Source organism: Hemitrygon akajei, chromosome 2 (genome assembly GCF_048418815.1).
Source record: "Hemitrygon akajei chromosome 2, sHemAka1.3, whole genome shotgun sequence".
Lineage (NCBI taxonomy): Eukaryota > Metazoa > Chordata > Chondrichthyes > Myliobatiformes > Dasyatidae > Hemitrygon > Hemitrygon akajei.
Window position 1 is genome coordinate 170,012,213 of NC_133125.1, and position 27,083 is coordinate 170,039,295.

At 44.1% G+C, this 27,083-nt stretch overlaps 1 protein-coding gene across 1 annotated transcript; it reads right to left on the reverse strand.

Annotated features, from left to right (window-relative positions):
- Window positions 1-2,411: 2,411 nt before the first annotated feature.
- On the reverse strand, window positions 2,412-5,314 carry LOC140738026 (uncharacterized). The gene is made up of 2 exons (XM_073065005.1): window positions 4,772-5,314; window positions 2,412-3,881 (listed from the first exon to the last, which is right to left on the reverse strand). Exons 1-2 carry the CDS (start codon window positions 5,291-5,293, stop codon window positions 3,552-3,554), a joined length of 852 nt encoding a protein of 283 aa, XP_072921106.1. The 5' UTR covers window positions 5,294-5,314; the 3' UTR covers window positions 2,412-3,551.
- Between the last annotated feature and the right edge of the window lie 21,769 nt (window positions 5,315-27,083).

Genomic DNA, 27,083 nt, shown 5'->3' on the forward strand with positions numbered 1-27,083 from the left:
GATAGGCACATGGACGGAAAGAAAATTGAAGAACTATGTGGGCGGGAACAATTCGATTGGTCATCGATCAAGTTAAGAAATCAGTAGAACATAGTGGTCCGTGGGCCCCGGACTATTTTCTACCGTTATACGCTCTATGTTCTAAGATACAGTAATACAGAAGCGTTTTAGGGAAGAATGCCTGCGGAAAGAAGCTGCTTGATTGACCAAGGTCCCATGTTTGAAGGAGGTACGAGGTGGTGCCTGAGACCCGACTCCTGGCCCCTGCGAGTCAATTATTTATACTCCACCTCAACATCCAATTTTACCTTACGGGTTGCTCTTGTGAAGTATATAGTTAGTTCTCCCGTGCACCTGTTCAGTCTTACCCCACAGGTGGGGTATATCTTGAGAGGAAACTGACCGATAAACTGAGCTCTTTTATCCATTTATTTTTATTTTCATTTCATTGAGATTCAGCATGGATGATTTATTATCCCGCTCAACCCCAAACCTGCGTCCACCCATAACCTTTTAAGCCCTCACTACTCGAGCGCCTATCAAATCCGCTTTAAATTTACCCAACGACTTGACTCCATAGCTGTATGGCCATGAATTCCACTGATTCAACACCCTCTGACTAAAGAACTTCTAGCCCGTCATGATTTCTGCATGGAGTCTGTACCTTCTCCTAGTGACAATAATGGGCTTCCCCCGAGTTCCAATTTGTCCCCTGAATGAAAACACATTTGAGTTGGTAGGTTAATTGCGTGCAGATGAATAGCCGCCCAGTAATCCCCCAATGTAATGCCATGTTGACTACGGCCTATTTCATCATGTGCCTCCACGGTGAAGACCGATGCAAACTATTTATTTATTTATTTGTTTGTTTGTTTGTTTGTTTATTTATTTATTTATTTGCTTTCAGTTCGTCCGCCACTTCCTTGTCCCCCATTACTACGTCTAATGAAGAATCCCTGCCTATGGACTGTTTGCCCCGTTCCATTAGGGAAGAGGCCACAAACACCCTCGCCACAGCGACTAGGTTTGGAAACAGTTACTTCTCCAAGCCGTCAGGTTAAGAGCATCCCCACCCATTAATTACCCATCTATGAGCTCCCCCCGCTACCAACCACACTCGGATATTTGTACATTGGGTTTTATTGGACTGTTTCCGTGTTTATATTAATTTTGCTGTCGATGTTTTATTGTGTTCTTCATGCTTATTGTGTTTTTGAATGCGGCATTAGACCTGGAGTAGCAGGCGTTCTGATTCCCTTTACACTGGTGTACTGAAGAATGGCCATAAACAACCCACACTCTTAAAATTTGAATGTTCTATAATCTATATGTCAAAACCACGGACTCTGCTGCGCAGCAGATTCGGCGATTGTGTTCATGTTAGCTAATTATTGTTTTATTGTGATTGGATTTAACTCCATTCTTTTCGGTGTAACGCTTGTCGGCACTTGAGCAAAGCACAGCAACATTTCGCTGCCTGCCCGCATTCGACCTTGCCTGAAAATTTGCACTGTCTAGTCAACTGACGCCGGGGACTAACGCTATTCGTTTTATATTTTGTTATTCCTTTTAGCCGCAGTGTTGGCTTCGTTTTCCATTTGAGAGTTTTAGTGAACGGCCCTGTTTGGCCTACTGTTTAGAGTTTTCCTTTCCCTCTAACTCTGTTCCCATTAAAGTCTGTGAACTATCGACCCACTCTCTCTCTCTCTCTCTCTCTCTCTCTCTCTCTCTCTCTCTCTCTCTCTCTCTCTCTCTCTCTCTCTCTCTCTCTCTCTCTCTCTCTCTCCTCTCTCCTCTCTCTCTCTCTCTCTCTCTCTCTCTCTCTCTCTCTCTCCTCTCTCTCTCTCCTCTCTCTCTCTCTCTCTCTCTCTCTCTCTCCTCTCTCCTCCTCTCTCTCTCTCTCTCTCTCCTCCCTCACTACCTCCCCGCAATTGGGCCATATTCAAATTTACTAACACTGCATCGTGCGGATAGAGCAATTGACCTCTGCCAAACACATCGTCTTTTCCGTCTGTGAGTTATTTCTCCCAAAATTTGAAGGGTTTCCATTGAATTCCATTTTACAAATTTCGAATTGACCACAGATCCTACCCTGTTTGTCTTAACCTACCGCAGAATGGTATTATCCAGGAGAATTAAACTTAAATAGCACGTTCCTGAAAAGGAATTTGTATGCTAGCGAAGGAGCCGTTTTTTCTTAATAGTAAGGGAGGTGGGTTGAGATCCTCCGGTAGATGATGATCAGACTGAGCACTGTTATAATGATTGCCTTGACTCTCTGTGTGGGTTATGCTTGGGTGTCACGGTGTGCGATGATAAACGACCGAACCCGGGTGGACGAACAACAGACTCCCATGTTGAGACAGAAACTAGAGTTTATTCATAGGAATTCCAAATGAACATCGGAAGCATTTTAAACAATCACGCTCACGCCAGTCAACATAAACTTGTGAAGACTGAACAGAAAGCACAAGAGATTAACGACTCTAGACAGTCGGGTGTGTGTTATCTGATCCTTCAGCTGAACCAACCGAGTATCTAGGGCCCTAAACAGTCCTTCCAGTTGAAGCGACGCTTCCCCTCTGAGTCTGTTGGGTTCATTTACTCTGTTCAGTGCTCCCGGAGTGGCCTCCTGTACATCGGTAAGACCCGATGTAGATTTCGAGACCGCTTCGCCGAGCATCTATGCTCGGTCCGCCAGAACAAACAGTATCTCCCACTGGCCACCCATTTGAACTCTACTTCCCATTCGCATTCTGATATGTCCATCCATGGCCTCCTCCACTGTTGTGATTAGGTCACTGTTAGATTGGAGGAACAACACCTTATATTCCATTTGTGTAGCCACCAATCTGATGGCATGAACATTGCTTTCTCTAACTTCCGGTAATGCTGCCTAGCCATTTCCGATCCCCTTTTCCCTCTCTCACCTCATCTCCCTGGCCGCCTCCAGCATTCTCTGTGTTGCTCAGATTTCCACCATCTGCAGACTTCCTGGTGTTTGCAACAGAGTTTTATAACATTGTAACATTTGACTCAGGACTTGGTTCTGTCAATTTGCTATCGATGGTCATCTCGTTCCCTCTTTCACTCTAAACACTTTAAATCGGGAGCAGGGGCAGCGACAGACTCCTCAAGTCTGCCCCACTGTTCAATATGATCAATATGCCCCAGGCGTCAAATACTATTCTTTTCCAAATCCCCTAAACTTCAAATTGTCCTTCTGCCAAATATTCATCTATTTTCAGTTTAAATTTATCACTTTCCTCGGCCTCTTGTTTAATCTCTCTGCCCGAGAACAGCAAGGAACCCACCGGTCTTGCACACATACCGTAGTGGCGTGTTAACTTGACTTTACAATCCACACCCCCCCCCCCCCCCAACCGGGTTGTGCGCTCTAACTCGTGGCCCTCAGTGAGTAAACGTTTAGTGGGTTTTTTGAGATATAAATTTTAATTTCGGGTTCCTGATTTGTTACAGTTGTTTCAGTCTCCAGTTTTGATCAGGCAGTGTTGCGAATGGAAATGCTGCCTTGGTTGAGTTGTCGTCATCTAGTGACCTAATCGGTGTTTCGGACGGACAGGTATCATTGGGATGGTCTCACCCATACTACCCGCTGGTACGTTGGGTCGCTGGACATTCTGCTTAGGCTCACCGAGATTCAGTTCAGCAATTGTATCTTTGACTGATTCTTTTGCATCTTCCTTTGCTTTATTTTCCAATTCTTCCATCTTATTGGTCTGTTTCTCCTTCTCCAGCATGTTCTGATAGATTGCCTCGTAATATCCCTCCTCAGTGCAATAGCCACACTTCCACGCAGAAAGGAAGTAAAGAAGTACCAGCAGAGTCACGGTCGCCGCCAGCAAAATGGATCCAATCATCTGTTGGGATTGGAAAAAAAAGAAGCTAATAGATAGAAGCAGACACATATCTTTATGTCTGTTGATCAATAAGATCAAGTTTACTTTTTCAATGACGTCACCTTCGACCGTTCAGCAAGATCGTGAATTTTTCCACTAATCAGGTCATCTCTTACCTCAGTATTTCTTTTCTAGCCCCGTAACGTCTATGGCTATTCTGATGACATAAACAGGTAAACAAGCAAATAGATGAATAAATGAATAAAAATACGCAAATACGATCAATAAATAAAAACAAATATAGGCATAAATAGACAAACAAACAATAATTAAGTCAACTAAGAAATATATAAATAATAAGAAATTAATAAGTGAACAAACAGATATATGGATAAATGGAGAAATAAGTAAATAAATGACTAAATAGACAACAACAGACAGAGGGATAGATGATTGATAACCAGTTCAATAAATAAGCTGATTTATTGCAGTACCAGAGATCGTGCACTGAAGCATCAGAAGACGGACAATCATAGCACCGCTGAATACAAGAACGAGACCACCGTCCACCCACCTGGTCAATGCCATCAACCTAAAGCTATTTGCTCGAACTTAGTCCGTCTGCCACAATTCGCTTCAGACACAATGGACTACAGTCTAATTGTACGCGCCTTTATCTCCCATGTCTCGCTGTTTTTTCATACAATCACCACCCTCTATGTGGAAAACCTACCCATCAGGTCCCTTTGTGCTGAAACCTCTACGCTCCTAGCTCCATTCCAGTTCCAGTTCTGACCGGCTTCCCGGTAAATCGCAGTCGTTATGCAACATTAACAATGCGGGCATATTCGCGGGCCCGAGTGCTGTACCGTTACAGTCACAGACTCGAAGCCACAGCTGAAGACACTCACCCGAGACTTGAAGCAATAATAGTCCTGGTCAGGTGAACTACGAGTGGTATTACTGCTGCAATAATTTTCGCACATTTCGCGGGTCGCGTTTTGGACTTTTGAACAGGTGTAGTAACTCCCGTCCAGAAATACAATGACGATCCATAAGACAGATGGGATCCCTACTTTCATCAATGTCTTCGTTGGAAAACAACATTGAATACAGGGGCACTGGACCTTACAGGAACCGCTGGTCTTTCTGCGAGGACGGGTACAGCCTGGCCCACACTTCAGCACACTCTGTGAATCCGGATCCACGAAAGCGCAGAACATATAGAGGATAACTGCGGGCACAGTGAAAACAATCACGGTGTAGGTTGTGTTCCAGTCCGGAATACAGGGACACGGGCTGATTTTCTCCAACATTTCTTCAAACACATACAGGAATGCTGCGATCGCACCATTCCCAGTGATTTTCAGCGCGTTGGGGTAAATCTTCCCAAGGATATCTTTCAGTTTTCCGAACGTGGCTTGCAGCGCCATGGGAGTCGAGCACCAAGTCTATTCTAACACTCAGGAAACCCGGCACAGCGATGGGCTGCAGCTTTTATTTTAATCGGTTAAACTCCACCCAGTGTGGAAGGAGTTGTCGGTATAACATGCGCACTGGTGTGGCCTGACTGAAGTTCGGCTTGCAATCCAGATGCTCTTGTGATAACAAATCCGCAACGGTGGTGAGTTAAGGACGCACCTGCCGCTTTGCGAAAACAGTAAGAAAGGCGGCGTTAACAGTGCGATCTCCTTTCAATAATAAGTATATCAATTGATTTGCTGTTGAGAGGGACGACCTACCGAGAGAGTCCCAGAAGCAGAGTCTCTGGTGCTGTGGCTCAGAAGAGCAGAAAGCTGCGAGGACTGAAGTGCTGGACGGAGATTCCATAGTCAGTGGAACAAATACGAGATTCTGTGGGCGCGTTAGAGACACCGGGATGCTATGTTCCCTCCCAGGTGCATTCTCAAAGGGGAAGATGAACAACCAAGGGTCTTGGTACATATTGGCATCAACGACGTAAGTGGACAAGGTGTGGAGGTCCTGAAAAGAGATTTTAGGGACCGAGGTAGAAAGCTGAAAACTGGACCAATGCCTCGCGCCAGTGAGGGTGAGAATATGATGACTTGACTGGTGAATGCGTGGTTGAGCAACTGGCGCAGGGGGCAGGGGTTCATATTTGCGAACCATAGTGATCTCTTCTGGGGAAGGTACGGACTGTACAAAAGGGACGGGTTACAACTGAACCTGAGTGGGGCCAATGCCATTGCAGCCATGCTTGCTAGAGTTGTTCTGGAAAGTTTAAACTAATTTGACCATAAGTTCATAAAATATAGGAGCGGCATAGGGCTATTTGACCCATCGAGTGTACTCCACCATTTCATCATGGCTGATCCAATTTTTCTCTCAGCCCCTATCTCTTGCCTTCTCTTTTCATGCTTTGAGCAATCAATCGACTGCTGCCTTAACTAAACATAAAGACCTGGTTTCCACAGCTGCCCGTGGCGTCTTTTCATAGGTTCATCACTTTGTTTCTTTGTACATGACTCTGTATTCCATCTACCACTTCTTTGCCCATTCTCTTAATCTGGACTCTCTACTTCTCCAAAGCTACCTGCTCTCCACTTACCTTCATGTTGTCAGCAACAAAGTCATCCACTCCATCATTGGAAGGTATTCCAAGGGACCGGATATATAAGTATATGAATAGACATGCACGATTAACGATAGTCAGCATGGCCTCGGGCTTGGTAGGTCATGTCTGACCAATCTTATAGCGTTTTTCGTGGAAGTTGCCAGGAAAGTGGATGCTGTCCACATTGAATTTAGAAAGGTTTTGAGATTGTCATGCATGGGAGGACGATTAAGACGGTTCAGTCGCTCTGCATTCAGAACAAGGTAGTAAATGGAACTTCACATCGGCGTTGTGGGAGAAACCAGAGAGTGGTAGCAGAGGGTTGCCTCTCTGACTGGAAACCCGTGACAAGAGTTGTGCCGCAGGGATTGTTGTTGGGCCTTTTGTTGTTTGTCATCTATATCAATGATAGGGATGATAATGTGCTTAACTGGATCAGCAAATTTGCAGATGACACCCAGGCTGGAGGTGTAGTGGCCGGTGAGGAAGGCTCTCATAGCTTGCAGAGGGATCTGCATTAGCTGGAAATATGGGCTGAAAATGGCAGATGGCATTTACTGCAGACATGTGCGAGGATTTGAACTTCGGTAGGACTAACCAGGGTAGGTTTTACACAGTGAGCATTAGAGCATCGACGAGTGTAGGAGAACAAAGGATTCTGGAAATATAGGATCATAATTTGGTGAAAGTGGCGTCGCAAGTAGATAGGTTCGTAAAGAGAACCTTTAGTCTTCATAAATCAATGTATTGAGCAGCGGAGATGGATGTTATGTGCAAGCTCTATAATACGTTGTCTAGTTTGTAGTATGGTGTGCAGTTTTGGTCACCTACCTACAGGAAAGATGTAAACAAGGTTCAACGAGTACAGAGAAACTTCAGAAGGATGTTGCCGGTTCTGGAGGACCTGTGCTATAAGGAAAAATTGAATAGGTTAGGAATGTATTCTTTAGATTGATAGAGGTATACAAAATTATGCGAGGTAGTGGGTTGTGCAGAAATTACAGGTGACTTGGCAGTCCCTGGACCTGTTTAAGAGCCTATTGCCCTCGATGGATCTATTCTGTTTATCCCAGGTCTACACTGGAAAAGGCAACAAATCCTGCTTTGCTCCTGTCATATTCCTTTCAAACGAGAGACGAGATTGAGAAAAATAAGTGCGTTCAGAAACACAGGAAAAGTTCCAATAACACAAGTCGTTTGGCACGCAAGATATTTCATAGACTTTGATCAACCTTTGTTACTCCCAGCTCTCCTGGAATGTTTTTGGACCCGATTCTAATTAGTACCTCTGGCCAAAATGGGAGTCAGGCCTGTGAGGACCCCCTCCTTATCTGAGCCCCTCAATGCCCATGACTAAGAGATTTGGTGTCAAACATGTTGCCCCTCCTTCCTCATAGAGTTCTTCTGCATATCCAGTGACAGTATACCCATCAGAATCCACATGTCAAAGTCCCCCTACCAATGTCCTTCACTGTACAAACATAGCATCCAAGAAAAAATAAATGAGGTTTATTGTCGACCCTTGAAAAATGATCCCATTCCGTCGGAGCCACTTCACAGTGAAGGTAGACATCGATGGTGAAATTCACCATCATCTTCTAAGCAATAATAAGACCATAAGCCCATAAGATATAGGAACAGACTTAGGCCATTTTGGTTCATTGAATCTGTTCCGCGATTTCACCATGGCTGATCAAATTATCTACTCAGCTCCCAGTCTCCTGTCTTCTCCCCCGTATCCCTTTATGGACCCGACCAATAAAGTGGGTCTATAAATGTCTGCCTTAAATATGCACAAAGCCTTGGGCTCCATAGCTACCTGTGGCCAAGATATGACAACCTTTAATTAACTGTCGAATAGCATCGTTTCAAACCGGGCATATACCTGCATTTTGCATCAGTCTTCACTATTGGAGACATTAATAATATGATGGAAGTTCCAAGTGTCACAGTTCATGAAGTGTGTGACGTTGCCATCCCTAGGATAAGGATCGTGGGACACTGAAAGGTCTGAAAGGTAGATAGGTCACGTGGACCAGATGGTGGACACCACAACATTCTGAAAGATGGGACTGAAGAGACTGTGGAGGCATTAGTAATGATCTGTCAAGAATCAGTAGATTCTCGTACGGTTCTGGAATACTGGAAAATTGAAAAATGTCACCCCCACTCTTCAAGAAGGGAGAAAGGCAGAAGAAGGGCTTTTGATTGAGGCACGACTGAGCAGACAAGTGGACGTTAGCGAGTTAGACCTGCGGAAAGAATTTTAAAAGAAGACAGCTTTATAGAGCGGGCGTTGGAGGAGAGGACAACGGTGTAGGTATTCAGGGTAGGAGGGCCTTGGCTCAATGGGTTTCGGCGATAACAGGTCGAGGTGACAAAAATTACTTGTGAATAATAGGAGTCGGAAGTATGTCTGCAAAGCCTGTGTTCTGTATTGGGTGTCAAGATGTGGGAAGCCCCAGAAACTCCGGCCACCCGGACGGCCACAGTGCCAGGTGCGTTGAGCTGCAAGATCCTTAGAGACCGAGGGGAACTGGAGATGCATCTCGATTATCTTCGTCTGGTCAAGGAAAGTGAGGAGCTATAGGAGTCCCAGAAGCAGAGTCTCTCGTGCTGTGGCGCAGAAGAGCGGAAAGCCGAGAGACTGTAGTGCTGAACGGAGATTCCATAGTCAGTGGAACAGATACGAGAGTCTGCGGGCGGGATAGAGACACCGGGATGCTATGTTCCCTCCCAGGTGCCAGAGTCAGGGATGTCTCGGATCCGGTGAATGGCATTCTGAAAGGGGAGATGAGCAACCGAGGGTCTTGGTACATATAAGGCAACCAATGACATCGGTGGACAAGGTGCTGAAAAGAGATTTTAGGGACCGAGGTAGAAAGCTGAAAACTGGACCCATGCCACGCGCCAGTGAGGGTGAGAATATGATGACTTGGCAGGTGAATGCGTGGCTGAGCAACTGGTGCAGTGTCAGGGGTTCATATTTGCGGAGCATTGGGATTTGATCCTTGGTCTTAGACCTTCCAACCATGGGAAGCTTCTTCTCATCATTCACCCCTCGCACGACCTTTCACCATTGGATAGGTTCCAATTAGGTCCACCGGCCGTTCTTCTGATCCCTTTGAAATACAGGGCCAGAATCCAGGCAACATCCTTGTAGATCTCCCTCTGCACCATTTCAATGGCTTCCACCGCCTTCCTGTAGTGAGGCGACCAGAACTGAGCACAGTAATCCAAGTTGGGTCTGGCCAGGGTCCTATATAGCTACAACATTACTTCTCGGCCTCCTAATTCAATTCCACGATTGATGAAGGCCAATATACGTAACGCCCTTCTTAACCACAGAGTCAACCTGCGCAGCTGCTTTCAGCGTCCTATGTACTTGGACCCCAAGATCCCACCTCACACTTAGATGGGCTGAAACACCATCTGCCACTTCTCAGACCAGTTTTGCATCCTATCAATTGTACCGCTGTAACCTCTGACAGCCCTCCTATACTATCCACACCTTAAGGCGATTAAGCACCTTAGGGTAAAGGAAGCTTTAGGAGTCAGTGATCATATAACCATATAAACATATAACAACTACAGCACGGAAACAGGCCATCTCGGCACATCTAGTCCGTGCCGAACACTTACTCTCACCTAGTCCCACATACCTGCGTTCAGCACATAACCACCATTTGTTTCCTGTCCATATACCTATCCAATTTTGTAAAATGACAATATCGAACCTGTCTCTACCACTTCTACTGGAAGCTCGTTCCACACAGCTACCAATCTCTGAGTAAAGAAGTTCCCCCCCTCGTGTTAAACCCTGAACTTTTGGCCCCTAACTCTCACTCATGTCCTCTTGTTTGAACCTCCCCTACTCTCAATAGAAAAAGCCTATCCACGACAACTCTATCTATCCCCCTCAATATTTTAAATACCTCTATCAAGTCCCCCCCTTAACCTTCTACGCTCCAAAGAATAAAGACCTAACTTGTTCAAACCTTTCTCTGTAACCTAGGCGTTGAAACCCCGGTAACATTCAAGTAAAATCTCCTCTCTACTCTCTCTATTTTGTTGACATCTTTCCTATAATTCTGGTGACCAGAACTATACACAATACTCCAAATTTGACCTCACCAAATGCCTTGCACAATTCTAATCATTACATCCCAACTCCTATACTCAATGCTCTGATTTATAAAGGCCAGCATACCAAAAGCTTTCCTCACCACCCTTATCCACATGAGTTTCCAGCCTTCAGGGAACTATACACCATTGTTCCTAGATCGCTTCTGTTCTGCTGCATTCCTCAATGCCCTACCATTTACCATGAATGTCCTATTTTGATTAGTCCTACCGAACTGTAGCACCTCACACCTTATCAACATTAAGCTCCATCTGCCATCTTTCAGGCCCACTCTTCTAACTGGCCTTAATCTCTCTGCAAGCTTTGAAAACCTGCTTCATTATCCACAACGCCACCTTCTTAGTATCATCTGCATACTTACTAATCCAAATTTACTACCCCATCATCCAGATCATTACTGCATATGACAAACTACACTGGACCCAGTACAGATCCCTGAGGCACTCACCACACACCACCCACCCCTAGTCACCGGCCTCCAAACTGACAAACAGTTATCCACTACTAGTCCTGGCATCTCCCATCCAGCCACTGTCGAATCCATTTTACTACTTCAATATTAATACCCAACGATTGAACCTTCCTAACTAACCTTCCGTGTATACCTTGTCAAAGGCCTTGCTGAAGTCAATGTAGACAACATCCACTGCTTTAACCCTCGTCAAAGTTCCTCGGAACCTCTTCAAAAAATTCAATAAGTTTTGTCAAACATGAACTTCCACGCACAAATCCATGTTGACTGTTCCCAATCAGACCCAGTCTCTCCAGATAATTATATATACCATCTCTAAGAATACTTTCCATTAATTTACCCACCATTGACGTCAAACTTACAGGCTGATAATTGCTAGGTTTACACGTAGAACCTTTTTTAAACAATGGAAGCACATGAGCAATATGCCAATCTTCCAGCACCATCCGCGTTTCTAATGATCTTTGAAATATTTCTGTCAGAGCCTCCGCTATTTCTACATTGACGTCCTCAAGGTCCTAGGGAACATCCTGTCAGGATCCGGAGACTTATCCACTTTTAAATTCTTTAAAAGCGCCAGTACTTCCTCTTCTTTAATCATCATAGCTTCCATAACTGCCCAACTTGCTTCCCTTACCTTACACAATTTAATATCCTTCTTTGCGAATACCAAAGAAAGGAAATTATTCAAAATCTCCCACATCTCTTTTTGGTTCAACATATAGCTGTCCACTCTGATTCTCTAAGGGACCAATTTTATCCCTCACTATCCTTTTGCTATTAATATAACTGTAGAAACCCTTTGGATTTATTTTCACCTTACTTACCAAAGCTGCCTCGTATCTTCTTTTAGCTTTGCTAATTTCTTGCTTAAGATTCCTTTCCATTCTTTATATTCATCGAGCACCTCATTACTCCATGCTGCCTATATTTATTGTAGATCTCCCTCTTTTTCCGAACCCAGGTTCCAATATCTCTTGAAAACCATGGCTCTCTCAAACTTTTAACCTTTCTTTTCAACCTAACAGAAACATAAAGATCCTGTACCCTCAAAATTTCACCTTTAAATGACCTCCATTTCTCTAATTACATTCTTCCCATAAAACAAATTGCCCCCAATCCACTCCTTCTATATCCTTTCGTATCTCCTCAGAGTTAGCCTTTCTCTAATCAAAACTCCAAACCCGGGCTCCAGTCCTATCCTTCTCCATAATTCATATTATGTGAGATTATGGAGAATTTATTTGTACCTGGGACCAATGGTACCATAATGAGTATTGTTATTATAATGGGGTACCATTATAATCTGGGACCCCGGCTCTTTGTGATTTTCATAACTGACCTAGATGAGGAAGTTGAAGGGTGGGTTAGTAAGTTTATTGCTCAGTGTATTTCAGTCCTGTGTTTTCACATGTTCGTTGCCAGATTGTGCCATAATTATCTCCATAATTATCTCCATAATTCTGAATTATGGAGATTCAGAATTCAGAATTCCCTGCCCCTTGCTCTAATCCCTCAGCCACGCATTTACCATCCACATCATTCCATTCCTACTCTCACTGTCGCGATGGGCACAGGCAGTAATCCTGAGATTACTATCTTTGCGGTCCTTCTTCTCAACTCCCTTCCTAACTCCCTATATTCTCCTTTCAGGACCCTCTTTCCTTTTCCTGCCTATGTCATTGGTACCTATATGTACCACGACCTCTGACTCCTCACCCTCCCACTTCAGGATATCTTGGACGCGATCAGAAACATCCCGGACCCTGGCACCAGGGAGGCAAACAACCATCCGTGTCTCCAGACTGCGTCCACAGAACCTCCTATCTGACCCCCTAACTATCGAGTCCCCTATTACTTACTGCCTTCCACTCCCTTTCCCTACCCTTCTGAACTACAAGACCGGACGCTGTGCCGGATGCACGGCCACTGCTGCTTCCCCCCAGGTAGGCTGTACTCCCACCCCACAACAGGAATTAACCAGGAACACTTATTGTCAAGGGAGTACAGCCACTGGGGTAATCTCTAGTATCTGAATCTTCCCCTTCCCCCCTCCTAACGGTGGACCCACCTATTTGCCTCCCGCGGCCTGGTGTGACCACCTGCCTGTAACTCCTCTCTGTCAACTCCTCACTCTCCCTGACCAAACGAAGGTCATCGAGCTGCAGCTCCATTTCCTTAACTAGGTCCCTTAGGGAGCCGCAGCTAGGCGCACCGGGTGCAGATTTGGCCGTCCGGGAGGCTAGGAGACTCCAGGACCCCCACACCTGACACCGAGAACAAGAAGCTGCCCTCAGACTCATAATTCCCCCTTTCCTCAAATAACAGGAAAAAATTGAAAACTAAACCTACCTTGGCTCGCCCGTTTCCGCTTAAGCCGGTTGAGCCGTAGCCCCTTAAACCTTCACTCCCGCTCCCGGCTCACTCCGCTGCCCGCTGTATAAGGCTGAGTTCCTTTTAAATTTTCCGCGCTTCACTGGCCCCGCGTCACACGCCTGCGCAGTCCCGCTTCTCTTAACCCTGATGGGAAGAAAAAAAATCAAAACGCTCACGCAGTACTCCCGTTCTGATTCTCAGACTTCCTTCTCGAAAAATGACAGGGTTAAGACCTACAAGTATCTGGGAGTACAGTTAGACGAGAAGCTAGACTGGACTGCCAACACAGATGCCTTGTGCAGGAAGCACAGAGTCGACTGTACTTCCTTAGAAGGTTGGCGTCATTCAATGTCTGTAGTGAGATGCTGAAGATGTTCTATAGGTCAGTTGTGGAGAGCGCCCTCTTCTTTGTGGTGGCGTGTTGGGGAGGAAGCATTAAGAAGAGGGACGCCTCACGTCTTAATAAGCTGGTAAGGAAGGCGGGCTCTGTCGTGGGCAAAGTACTGGAGAGTTTAACATCGGTAGCTGAGCGAAGGGCGCTGAGTAGGCTGACGGTCAATTATGGAAAATTCTGAACATCCTCTACATAGCACCATCCAGAGACAGAGAATCAGTTTCAGCGACAGGTTACTATCGATGCAATGCTCCTCAGACAGGATGAAGAGGTCAATACTCCCCAGTGCCATTAGGCCTTTACAATTCTACCGCCAGGACTTAAGAACTTTTTAAAAGCTATTATTAATGCTTTTTGAGATAGTGATTTAGATGCATATCATATTTTTTTACTGAGTTAAGTATTGTATGTAATTAGTTTTGCTACAACATAGTGTATGGGACATTGGAAAAAAGTTGAATTTCCCCATGGGGATGAATAAAGTATCTATTCTAACTATCTATCTATCTATCTATCTATCTATCTATCAATATGATAGAGTTTAAATTGAAATTTGATAGGAAGATTGTAAAGTCTGATATAGCAGCATTTCCATGGAAACCATGTTGTGTCGACCCATATAATCCTTAAAAAAAGTACTAAACCCATACTATCCCATAACCCTCCATTTTTATTTCATCCATGTGCCTGTCCAAGAGGCGCTTAAATACCCCTAATGTTTTAGCCTCCACCACCATCCCTAGCAAGTCATTCCAGGCACTCACAACCATCTGTGTAAAAACCTTACGCCTAATGTCTCCCCTAAACTTTCCTCCCTTAATTTTGTACATATGCCCTCTGGTGTTTGGTATTGGTGCCCCTGGGAAACAGGTACTGACTATCCACCCTATCTATGCCTCTCATAATCTTGTAGACCTCTATCAAGTCCCCTCTCATTCTTCTACATCTGCGAAGAGAAAAGTCCCAACTCTGCTAACCTTGCTTCATATGACTTGTTCTCCCAGACCAGGCAACATCCTGTAAATCTCCTCTGCACCCTCTCCATAGCTTCCAAATCCACATAGGCTCCATTTCAGTGGAGTAAAGGAAATCACAGTGGTATGAGAGAGCAGTTGGCCAAAGTAAATTGGAAGGAGATTCTGTTGGTGACTGCAGAGCAGCAATGGCGTGAGTTCCTGGGAAAATGAAAGAAATACAGGATAGATAGATAGATAGATAGATAGATAGATAGATAGATAGATAGATAGATAGATAGATAGATAGATAGATAGATAGATAGATAGATAGATAGATAGATAGATAGATAGATAGATACTTATTATTCATCCCCATGGGGGAAATTCAACTTTTTTTCCAATGTCCCATACACTTGTTGTAGCAAAACTAATTACATACAATACTTAACTCAGTAAAAAAAAATGATATGCATCTAAATCACTATCTCAACAAGCATTAATAATAGCTTTTAAAAAGTTCTTAAGTCCTGGCGGGTAGAATTGTAAAGCCTAATGGCATTGGGGAGTATTGACCTCTTCTTCATCTGTCTGAGGAGCATTGCATCGATAGTAACCTGTCGCTGAAACTGCTTCGCTGTCTCTGGATGGTTGCTATGTAGAGGATGTTTAGAGTTATCCATAATTGACCGTAGCCTACTCAGCGCCCTTCGCTCAGCTAACCGATGTTAAACTCTCCAGTACTTTGGCCCACGACAGAGACCGCCTTCCTTACCAGCTTATTAAGACGTGAGGCGTCCCTCTTCTTAATGCTTCCTCCCCAACACGCCACCACAAAGAAGAGGGCGCTCTCCACAACTGACCTATAGAACATCTTCAGCATCTCACTACAGACATTGAATGACGCCAACCTTCTTAGGAAGTACAGTCGACTCTGTGCCTTCTTGCACAAGGCATCTGTGTTGGCAGTCCAGTCTAGCTTCTCGTCTAACTGTACTCCCCAGATTACTTGTAGGTCTTAACCTGCTCCACACATTCTCCATTAATGATCACTGGCTCCATATGAGGCCTAGATCTCCTAAAGTCCACCACCATCTCCTTGGTCTTGGTGATATTGAGATGTATTCCAAAAATGAAGACATACTCAAATGGCAAAATAGTACAACTGTGGATAACAAGGACTTTCAAAGCAAATGTAAAAGCAGAAGAGAGAGCATACAACAAAGCAAAAGTTAGTGGGAAGACAAAGGATTGAGAAGATTGTAAACCCCTACAGAGACCATCCAAAAGAATCACTGGGGGGAAAAGATGAAACATGGAAGCTCGCTAGTAAACAATATCACAGTGGATAGTAAAAGCCAGAGAAATAATAACGGGAGTCAAGGAGAAAGTAGATGAATTAAATCACTGTTTTTTCCTCGTCGTCACTGTGCAAGACACGAGCAGTGTGCCAGATGTTTAAGACTGTGATGGAAGAAAACTGAGTGCAGATACTATTACAAGGGAGAAAATGCTCAAAAATATGAGAGCTTAAGAGCACAATAACTTAGCCGGACCGTATGAATTGCACCTTAAGGTTTAGAAAGATGTAGCAGTTGAGATTGTGAAACCATTAGTAATGTTTCCTTCAAAAATTATTGGTCCCTTTGGCATGGTGCCAGAGGAACGGAAATTGTGAATGTCACACCACTCTTTAAAAAATGGAGGAAGGTAGCAGAAAGTGGGTGGTTTTATAGAACCCTCAACAGTCAAGAGACATCGAGGAGCAGATAGGCAGGCAGATTCTGGCACGGTGCAATTATTATAGGGTTGTTGTAATAGGAGATTTTAACTTTCCTAATATTAACAGTCATCTGCTTAGAACAAGGGGTTTAGATGATGTGGAGTTTGTTCAGTGTGTTCAAGAAGGTTTCCTGATGCAATATGCAGCTAGCCCAACTGGAGGAGAGGCTGTACTTGATCTGGTATTGGGAAATGAACTTAGTCATGTGCCACATCTCTCGGTGGGAGATCATTTTGGAGGTAGTGATCATAACACTATCTCCTTTATCATGGCGCTGGAGAGTGATAGTATGTCAGTACCGTCCAGTTGAACTTTGTCTTTTTGTGTGTTTTCCCCTTCGCCGTCAGTCTGTGTTTTTTATTGCCATGTGCTCTTGTTTGTTTTCATACCCCATGTGCTGCTGTCCCCGCTCCTGCTCTACTTCCGGTCCCTATATTACTGAGTACCCCCGCCTCTCACCTGTTTCTCATTATTACCTGTTTTGCTGCCACTTCTGTCTTCATTGTGCTCCACCTTTCATCTGCCTCTCTGTTTATTGCTCAGTGTATTTCAGTCCTGTGTTTTCACCTGTTCGTTGCCCAGATTGTGCCAGTGAATTTTCCTGAGCCTTTCCAGCATTTGTATCTGTACTCTGTCCGTCTGATATCGACTCTACCTGTTTTCCCGATTCTGGTTTTTGGATTTCGCTGAATGTTTTGATCTCTGCCTGAACTCTGACGCAGTCTTTGTTGGCACCCCTCGGAATTTGTTACTCAATTAATATCACTGTGTGCACAGTACTGGTCTGCGATTGGATCCCTCCTCCAGCGCCCTGACATAGGAGCAGAAAATTTTGCAACATATTCATTTGGGATAGGGGAAACGGGGTACTGTTAGAGCTCTAGAAAATTACAAGGGTGGCAGGAAGGAGCTCAGAAAGAAACTAGGAGAGCTAGAAGGGCCACAATATGGCCTTGGTGAGAATGATTAAGGTTTTCAACAATTAAATGAAGAGCAATAGGATGACCTGTGCGCAAATAGAAAGCAATCAGGAGCGAAAGTGCATGTACATGGAGCCAGAAAAAGTAGCGGAGGTACTAATGGATACATTGCTTCAGTATTCACCAGTAAAATGGACCTTGTAAATTGTGGGTTGATTTACAACGGACTGACACACTTGGATGTACAGGACATTAAGAAAGAGGATGTGCTGGAGCTTCTGAAAGATATTAGTTAGATATGTCGCCAAGACTGGACGATATATACACCAGCCTAATGTGTGAAGCGAGGTGGGAGATTGCTGAGCCTCTGGCGATGATCTTTGCATCATCAATAGGGGCAGCAGAAGTACCAGAGAATTAGAAGTCTTCAAACATTAATCCCTTGTTAAAGAAGGGAGTGGAGATAACCCAGGAAATTATTGACCAGTTGGTCTCACTTTTTGTGGTGGGCTAGTTGTTGGCAGGATTTATGAGCATTTGGAGAGACATAATCTGATCAGGCATAATCAGCATGACTGAATTTTTTAAGGATGTAACAAACACATAGACGCAGGTAGAGCAATGGATGTAGTGTATATGAATTTCAGTAAGACATTTGATAAGATTTCCCATGGAAGGTTCATTCAGAAAGTAAGGAGGCATGGGATCCAAGCGATCTGCATGGAGAACAGTGCCCAATGTTGTTCCACATATCTGTTCTGGGACCCCCGGCTCTTTGTGATTTTCATAAGTGACCTAGATGAGGAAGTTGAAGGGTGGGTTAGTAAGTTTGTTGATGTCACATAGCTGAGGCTGTTGTGGATGGTCTGTAGGGCTGTCGCGACATCGATAGGATACAGAACTGGGTTGAGAAGTGACAGATGGCGTTCAACCTAGATAGTTTGAATGGTTCATTTCGGCAGGTACAATTGGAAGACAGAATATAACATTGAAGATAAGACTCTTGGCAGTGTGGAGGTTCAGTGCCATCTCGGGGTCTGTGTCCCACAGGACACATAAAGCTGCTGCGCAGGTTTACAGTGTGATGGTTTACAGGCTTATGATGTGATAGCCTTCATTAACCGTGGGAATGAGTTCAAGAGCAGTGAGGTAATGTTACAGCAATAGAAGACCTTATCCAGACCCCACTTGAAGTATTGAGTTCGGATCTGGTCAGCTCACTTCAGTAAGTATGTGCATACTATAGAAAGACTGCAGAGGAAATCTACAAGGATGTTACCTGGATGTAGTCAATTGATAAGGATATGGTTATGGAGTACTTTAGTGACACAGAACAAGTTAGGACAAGTCACTTAGTTTGTGAAAGGGTTCATCTTTCCTGATGAACCTGTTGGACTTCTTTGAGGAGATTACATATAGTATAGATAAAGAGGATGCAGTGGATGTTGTATATTTAGTATCTTCCAAAGGCCTTTGACAAAGTGCCACACATGAGGTTGTTTACCAAGTTAGGAACCCATTGCATTACTGGAAACGTACCGACATTGTTAAAGTATTGGCTGATTGGCAGGAGACAGGGGGTGGCAATAAAAGTATTCTTCTCTGTTTGGCTGCCAGTGACTAGTGGTGTCCCACAGTGACTGGTGTAAGGACTGCTTCTTTTTTATGCTGTACATCAATGATTTAGATGATGGAATAGATGGCTGTGTTGACAAGTTTACTGATGATATCGGAGGAGGAACAGATAGTGTTGAAACAGGAGGCTGCAGAAGTATTTAGACAGATTTGGAGAATGGGCAAGAAAGTGGCAAATTAAATAGAATGCTGGGAAAATACACGGTCATTCATTTTGGTAGGTGAAATATTGGTGCAGACTATTTTCTAAGCGGGGAGAAAATCCAAAAATATGAGACGCAAAGAGACTTGGGAGTCCTTGTGCAGAACACCATTAAAGTTAACTTGCAGGCTGTGTCAGTAGTAAGGACGGCAAATGCAATGTTAGCATTCATTTCAAGAAGTCTCGGAAACACAAACAAGTATGTGATGCTGAGGCTTTATAAGGCACTGCTGGGGATTCAGCTTGAGTAATGTGAACAGTTTGGTCTCCTCATTTCAGATAAGATGTTCATACCTTTGGAGAGACGTCAGAGGGCCGTTCAGAAGGGAGAATCCGGGAATGAAAGAGTTATCATATGAGAAATGTTTGATTGCTATGGGTCTGTACTCGCTGGAATTCAAAAGGATGGGAGCGGGGGATCTCAATGAAACCTTTCAACTGTTGAATGTTGTAGACACAGTAGATGTGTAAGGTTCTTTTCCCATGGTGGGGTGTCTAGGACAAGTTGGCACAGCCTCAGGATGGAGAGGCGTCCATATAAAACAGAAATGCAGAGAAATTGTTTAAAACCAGAGGGTAGTGAATTTGTAGAATTTGTTACTATGGGCAGCTGTGGAGACCAAGTCGTTGGGTGAGTTAAGGCAGAACTTGATAGGTTCTTGATTGAATAGAGCATCAAAGGTTATGGAATGAAGGCCGGTGAGTGGGGGCTGTGGGAGGGGAATATAGGATAATTTATGGTTGAATGGCAGAGCAGATTCGATGTGCCGAAGGACCTATTTCTGCTCATGTGTCTTATGGACGTACCAACCTTAATTGATTTATTTGACAAATGACGAGGGAAATTAATGAAGGTAGAGCAGTTGATTTGTCTACATGTATTTTCTTAAGGCTTTTCAACGAATTCCCTCATGGGGGCAATCGATAAAATTAGGATACATGGGGGTCTGCGGCGAATTTGCTGAACTGGTTTGTGCATGGTCATGGTCGACAGAGATTAATTCGAGCTGGAGATCTACAATTAGTGGTGTGTGCTTGGACGTCTGCTATTTGTGATGTATATAAATACCCTTGATGAACATATACATGGCTATGCTTGAAAATTTGCCGACGATTCCAATATTGGTGGAGTTATGAATAGTTGTAAAAGACTGGCTAGGAATACAGTGCGAGATAGATCAGTTCCAATAATGGGCAGAGTCATGTCAGATGAATGTTAACACAGATACATGTGAGGTGTTGAAACTTGATCAGACAAATGCAAGGAGACAGTACATTGTTAAGGACAAGAGCTTGTGTTGATGAGCAGAGAGATGTTGGGGTCCAAGTTTATAGCTCCTTGAGAGTGGCTACACAGGTCGATAATTGGTTAGTAAGGCTTCCGGAATGCTTACTGTCATTAGTCAAGAAATTGAGTACAAATGTCAAGAGATTACGATGCAATTTTATGAAACTCTGCTTTGGGTACATCTGGAGAATTGCACCCAGTTCTAGGCGCCTCATTATAGATTGTTGAGGTTTGGCGAGAGTGCAGATGAGGTCTACCAGGTTGCTGCCTGGTTTAGATGCCATGTGCTATCATGAGAGACTGGACAGTCTTGATGTTGTTTTCTGCTGTGAGGCGTTGGCTGAGGGTACGTCTGATAGGAGTACGTACGATTATAGGAGTAGACAGAGAATATATTTTTCCAGGGTGAAAATATCTAATACTGGAGGGCACGCACTTAAGGTGAGGGGTAGGTTCAAGGGGGGTGTGAGGGGTAAATTGTTTACGTGGAGAGTGGTGCATACTTGAAATTCGCAGCCTGGAATGATGGCAGAGGCAAATACATTAGAATCTTTTAAGAGACACTTAGATAGGTATTTGAATATGAGGAAGACGGAGAGATATGACCAGTATGTAGGTGGAGGGATTAGTTATTGAGTTGTTTTATTTTACTTTTTAGCCAGTTGGGTACAGAATTGTGTGCAGAATGGCTTGATCCTGTGCTGTAATGTTCTAATCCTCTATCTATGTCCTAAGCATTCCACATCGGAAATGAGAAAAGCGCTGTGTTAATTCAGCCTCGGCTTCCATAATCTTTGGAATGAATTGTAAAATTTGAGAACAAAATTAAATTCAGCCCTGGGCTAAAACGTTAACACTCTTATGAAACATAGTCTAAATGGGTAAAGTTACTGCAACCGCATGTAATTTCGTTTACTGGACTTCAAAGAAGTGACAGGTTCTTAAGAATTAATAAGTTTGTGAAAATTTTATTAACTTTAATTAGCACATCACCGCTCCCTCAAGTACATCCTGTGCTAACAAGAAGTGAGAAGTTTTTTATGATTCAAAAACCCTCTGATGCCTACTTCAACATGACTTTTATGCTTTAAAATAAAGTAAGGCTGAAAGGTAAAAACATGTATTATATGGGAGTATTCCTATTATAAGAGCTGGCTTCTGATTAATCGCAGATAATGTGCCACTATTAGAACTCCCCTCAGGGCAAATATATTGTTCGCCTTTTTAGCAGATGGTTAGGTTTGATCAATTCACTCATTGTTAAAATGATTCGTGCAAGATGTAGGCCTCCTAAGCATCGGCAAGAAGTGCTTCCCCCCAATTGATTACAATCTATTCCTCTTCATTATTTCACTGTAGATAAACCAGAATCTGGGCGGTCCATTTCTGCCATAATTTTAAATTAATCCTGCTGTCCTTATTCGCAAACGTGGCTAATATATTGTTTTCATGTTGCTCAATTAGGGTCTTGGAGGAGTCAAATTCCAGCCTGTCCTGTCCAAATTGAACAGCAGACATTAATCTTTTTCAGATTCCTCAAAACACTGATACTCATTCTAATTAGAAAACAGATGTTGCTTCTCCTCCTGTGAGAGCTGCCGGACGTCTAGCAATTGTAGGATCATGTGACCTTTATCAGAGGTTGACTTCAAAGTGTCTCTGCCATCAATTGAGATTGTTTCTATGCTTTAATTCATTTTTAATTTTACGAATCATGTAATTTTCTTCTCATTTTTCAACCTTTTTAAAATTCAGAGGAGGTACTGGTTGCTCCTTCAAAATTAATTATTGTCCATATACAGTTCCACGTAACTTTATCTTATTCCTCATAAGGAATCTACAATGAATGTCATTCTGTGATAGACTATCAACCTATGATAAAATGTTGGAGGTCACTTGATAGGCCAAATGGCTTCGTTCTGCTCATGGTCTTATGGTCATTCAGCTACTAACCACTCATCTGGGGTAAACGTTGGTCAAGTGGAATAGCGTGTATCTCTATCCATTGAGAATGTTTATTTAAACTAAGTTACACAGCAAATAATATAGTAAAGTCAGCAAATAAGACCATAAGACCATAAGATATAGGAGCATATTTATGACACCTGGCCCATCGAGTCTGCTCTGCCATATCATCGTGGTTGATCTAATTTTTCCTCTCAGCCACAATCTCCTGTTTCCCGCCATACGCGATTATTCCCTTTTATCTTTAATGAATTTTATTTCTCTGGGATGGTTTCTCGTTTTTCCGTGCTGGCTTCAAGAGGCATTCAAAAGTAAAATGTATAAGATTAGCGGGTCTACCAATAATGTGGTAACAATTTTCAAGTTAATGTTCAGGTTTAATTTTAACTCATCCGTACACACACATTGTATGTAAGTATTGTATGTAAGTAGTTTTGCTACAACAAGTGTATGGGACATTGGAAAAAAAGTTGAATTTCCCCATGGGGATGAATAAAGTATCTATCTATCTATCTATCTATCTATCTATCTATCTATCTATCTATCTATCTATCTATCATTGAACACAACGAAACGAAATCGTGTTCATTGGGATTAGTGAAACAATGGACAGCATTACCAATGACCGTCAGGATTTGTGATCACAAGACAAGCGAACAAGACACCACATTTGTAATATTAGTTGTGCGGTCAAGGCTGCTGCGACCTAGAGCGAAGCCATCGCTGGTGGCTCTGGCAATGGTTATTCAGAAAATTGTGCTCTTACAGCATCTGTCGCTCTGCCTGTCTTTCCATCATTAAGAACGGCCCAGGATATGATCTTTTCTCAAAATGCCCTCAAAAATGCACTTAACATTTTAAAAACAGCTTCTGCCTCTCTGCAAAACAACCAACTTCACGACATGTGCCAAAAATATACAAGCTGATTACCTGATTCTGATTCAAATTCTGTTTGTCTCAACTCTGTTCTTCATTGTTACCTGAACGAAGTTTACAACGTTATGAGAGGCTCAGACAGGATGAATAGAGTGACATCCAGTCTCCATATATTAGACCTGATCAATCTAGAATCTATCATTCGCTGCTTTAAACATACTTAAATACTTAGAGGCATACAGTACAGCACAGAATTAATCCCTTCAGCGCATCTAGTCCATGCCAAAAACAATTTAACTGCCTACTCTCAATGACCTGCACTGGCCCCATAGTCCTCCCTATCCCTACTAACCATGTACCTATCGAAACTTCTCTCGAGCGTTGCAATCGAGCTCCCATGGACAGCTTGTACTGGCAGCTCGTCCCATACTCTCACGACCCACTGAGTGATGAGGTTTCCCTCACGTTCCACTTAAACTTCTTCTCTTTCACCTTTAAGCCATGACATCAGATTGGTGTCCCACCAAACCTAAGTGGAAATAGCCTGCTCGCATTTACCCTGTTTATACCCCTCATAGTTTTGTACACATGACATAATGGTAGAGGCAAATAAATTCGAGACTTTTTAAGAGACATTTAGATAGGTATATGAATATGAGGAAGACAAAGAGGTATGACTACTATATTGGTAGAGGGATTAGATTTGGAGTTGCTTTAATTTAATTTTTAGCTGGTTCCCATGTCAGGGAATATGAAATACCGCATAGACATAGAGCACATGTGGAGCAGTGGGGGATGAACGGAAGTTGGTCTTGCAGGATCAAGTCAAGTCAAGTCAAGTCGCTTTTATTGTCATTTCGACCATAACTGCTGGTACAGTACGTAGTTCAGGCTTCGGGTATTGAGGAGTCTGATAGCTTGGGGGAAGAAACTGTTTGGAGCCTTTACCCAGATGGTAGGAGGGAGAAGAGATTGTATGAGGGGTGCATGGAGTCCTTCATAATGCTGTTTGCTTTGCGGATAAAGCTTGTAGTGTAAATGTCCATAATGGTGGGAAGAGAGACCCCGATGATCTTCTCAGCTGACCTCATGATCTGCTGCAGGGTCTTGCGATCAGAGATGGTGCAATTTCTGAACCAGGCAGTGATGCAGCTGCTCGGATGCTCTCAATACAACCCCTGTAGAATGTGATGAGGATGGGGGGATGGGAGACGGACTTTTCTCAGCCTTCGCAGAAAGTAGAGACGCTGCTGGACTTTCTTTGTTATGGAGCTGGTGTTGAGGGACCAGGTGAGATTCTCCGTCAGGTGAACACCAAGAAATTTGGTGCTCTTTACGATCTCTACTGAGGAGCCGTCGATGTTCACCGGCGAGTGGTCGCTCCGTGCCCTCCTGAAGTCAACAACCATCTTTTTTGTTTTGCTCAGCATTAAGAGACAGGTTGTTGGCTCTGCACCAGTCCGTTAGCCGCTGCACCTCCTCTCTGTAAGCTGACTCATCGTTCTTGCTGATGAGAACCCACCACAGTCGTGTCATCGGCGAACTTGATGATATGGTTCGAGCTGTGTGTTGCAGTACAGTCGTGGGTCAGCAGAGTGAACAGCAGTGGACTGAGCACCCCGTGCTCAGTGTGATGTTGTTCGAGATGCTGCTCCCAATCTGGACTGACTGAGTTCTCCCAGTCAGGAAGTCTAGGATCCAGTTGCAGAGGGAGGTGTTCAGGCCCAGTAGGCTCAGCTTTCCAATCAGTTTCTGAGGGATGATTGTGTTGAATGCTGAACTGAAGTCTATGAACAGCATCCGAACGTTTGTGTCGTTTTTGTTCAGGTGGGATGTGGGAAGGCAAGGAGACCTGAAGTGTCTCCAATGACGACACCTGCAAGAAGTGCATCCAGCTGCAGCTTCTAACAAACTGTGTTAAGGAGCTGGAGCTGGTATTGATGAACTCCCGGGTGGAGCTGGTATTACTGAACTTGGATCATATGGGAGGCTGAGGGCTTGACTGACAGGCCTTATAGGGAGGTAGTTACATCCAAGGTGCAGGAGACAGGTAACTGTGTGACAGTCAGGATGGGAAATAGAGTTAGGAGGAGTACTCCTGTGGCATTTTTCCTCAACAACACATATACTGCTTGGGATGCTGATGGATAGGAATGTCACAGAAAGTTGCATCTCTAGCTCTGTGGCTCAAAAGAGAATGGGGGAGGAGAGACAAGCTGTGGTGGAAGGGGATTTGTTGTTTCGCAGACTTAAGGCAGAGCTTAATAGGCTCTTGATTGGACACAGCATCAAAGGTTATGAGAGAAGGACAAGGAATTGGGCTGAGGAGGGAAAGAAAGGATCAGCCATGATTGAATGGCGGAGCAGACTCAATGAGCCAAATGCCCTGATTATGCTCCTATGTAGTATGGTCTTATTAACATAAGGTAGTGACAGTAGGTGACTTTAACTTTCCACATAATCACTGGCACTCCCATTCTGTAAATGGGCTGGATAGGAAAGAGTTTGTCTGATGTGTTCAGAAAAGGTTCCTTAGTCAGTACATTGAATTCCCAACAAGGGTGATGCTAGATCTCCTATTAGGGACTGGGACAGGCCAGATAATGCACCTCTGCGTGTTAACACGCCAGACTAGCACTAACCCAGTCCCTGGCACACAAACTTTTCTGTCACCAGCTTTAGCGAAGCCTCCGGCCTGGGTGAGAAAGCCTGTCAAAACCGCACCGCTGCCAGCTCAGTGGCACAACCGGCCTGAGTTGACACATCACACAATAGTGAATCGCCGCTGTCACCAAAACCAACGTCCACCAATTTCAAACCCTGTGTCTGCTGAACGCAGCGCCTGCATTTCTGGATCCGAAACAAGTCTTCAGCCAAGGAGATAAGGCGATAGAAGGAAAAGGGGATGGGAAATGGTGAAGGAGAGGGACACCTCCTTCCCATTTCTCGATCTCACCGTATCTATCTCTGGAGACAGCTTATCCACTGATATATATTATAAACCCACGGACTCTCACAGCTACCTGGACCTATACTTCTTCCCACCCTGTTACTTGTAAAAGTACCACCCCCTTCTCCTCAATTCCTCGATCTCCGCCGCATCAACTCTCAGGAGAAGGTTTTTCATTATGGAACGAAGGTGATGTCCTCCTTTTTCAAAGAAAGGGGTTTCCCCTCCTCCATCATCAACTGTCCTCCCACCACCCAACCAGGGATAGGGGTTTCTCTTGTCCTCACCTACCACCCAACCAACCTCTGCGTGCAGCACATAATTCTCCAAAACTCCCTCCATCTCCAACGGGATTGCACCACCAAGCAAATCTTTCCCTCCTTCCCACTTTCTGCTTTCTGCAGGGATTGCTCCCTCCACGAGCCCCCTGTCCATTCGTCCCTCCCCACTGATTTCCCTCCTGGCATTATCCTTATAAGCGGAACAAGTGCTACAACTACACCTATACCTCCTTCCTCACTACCATTTAAGGCCCCAAACAGTCCTTCAAGGTGAGGTGATACTTCATCTGTGAGTCTGCTGGGGTCATACACTATGTCTGGTTTCGAGTTGTAGCCTCCTGTATATCAGTGAGACCCGATGTAGATTGGGAGTCCGTTTCACTGAACACCTATGCTCTGTCCACCAGAG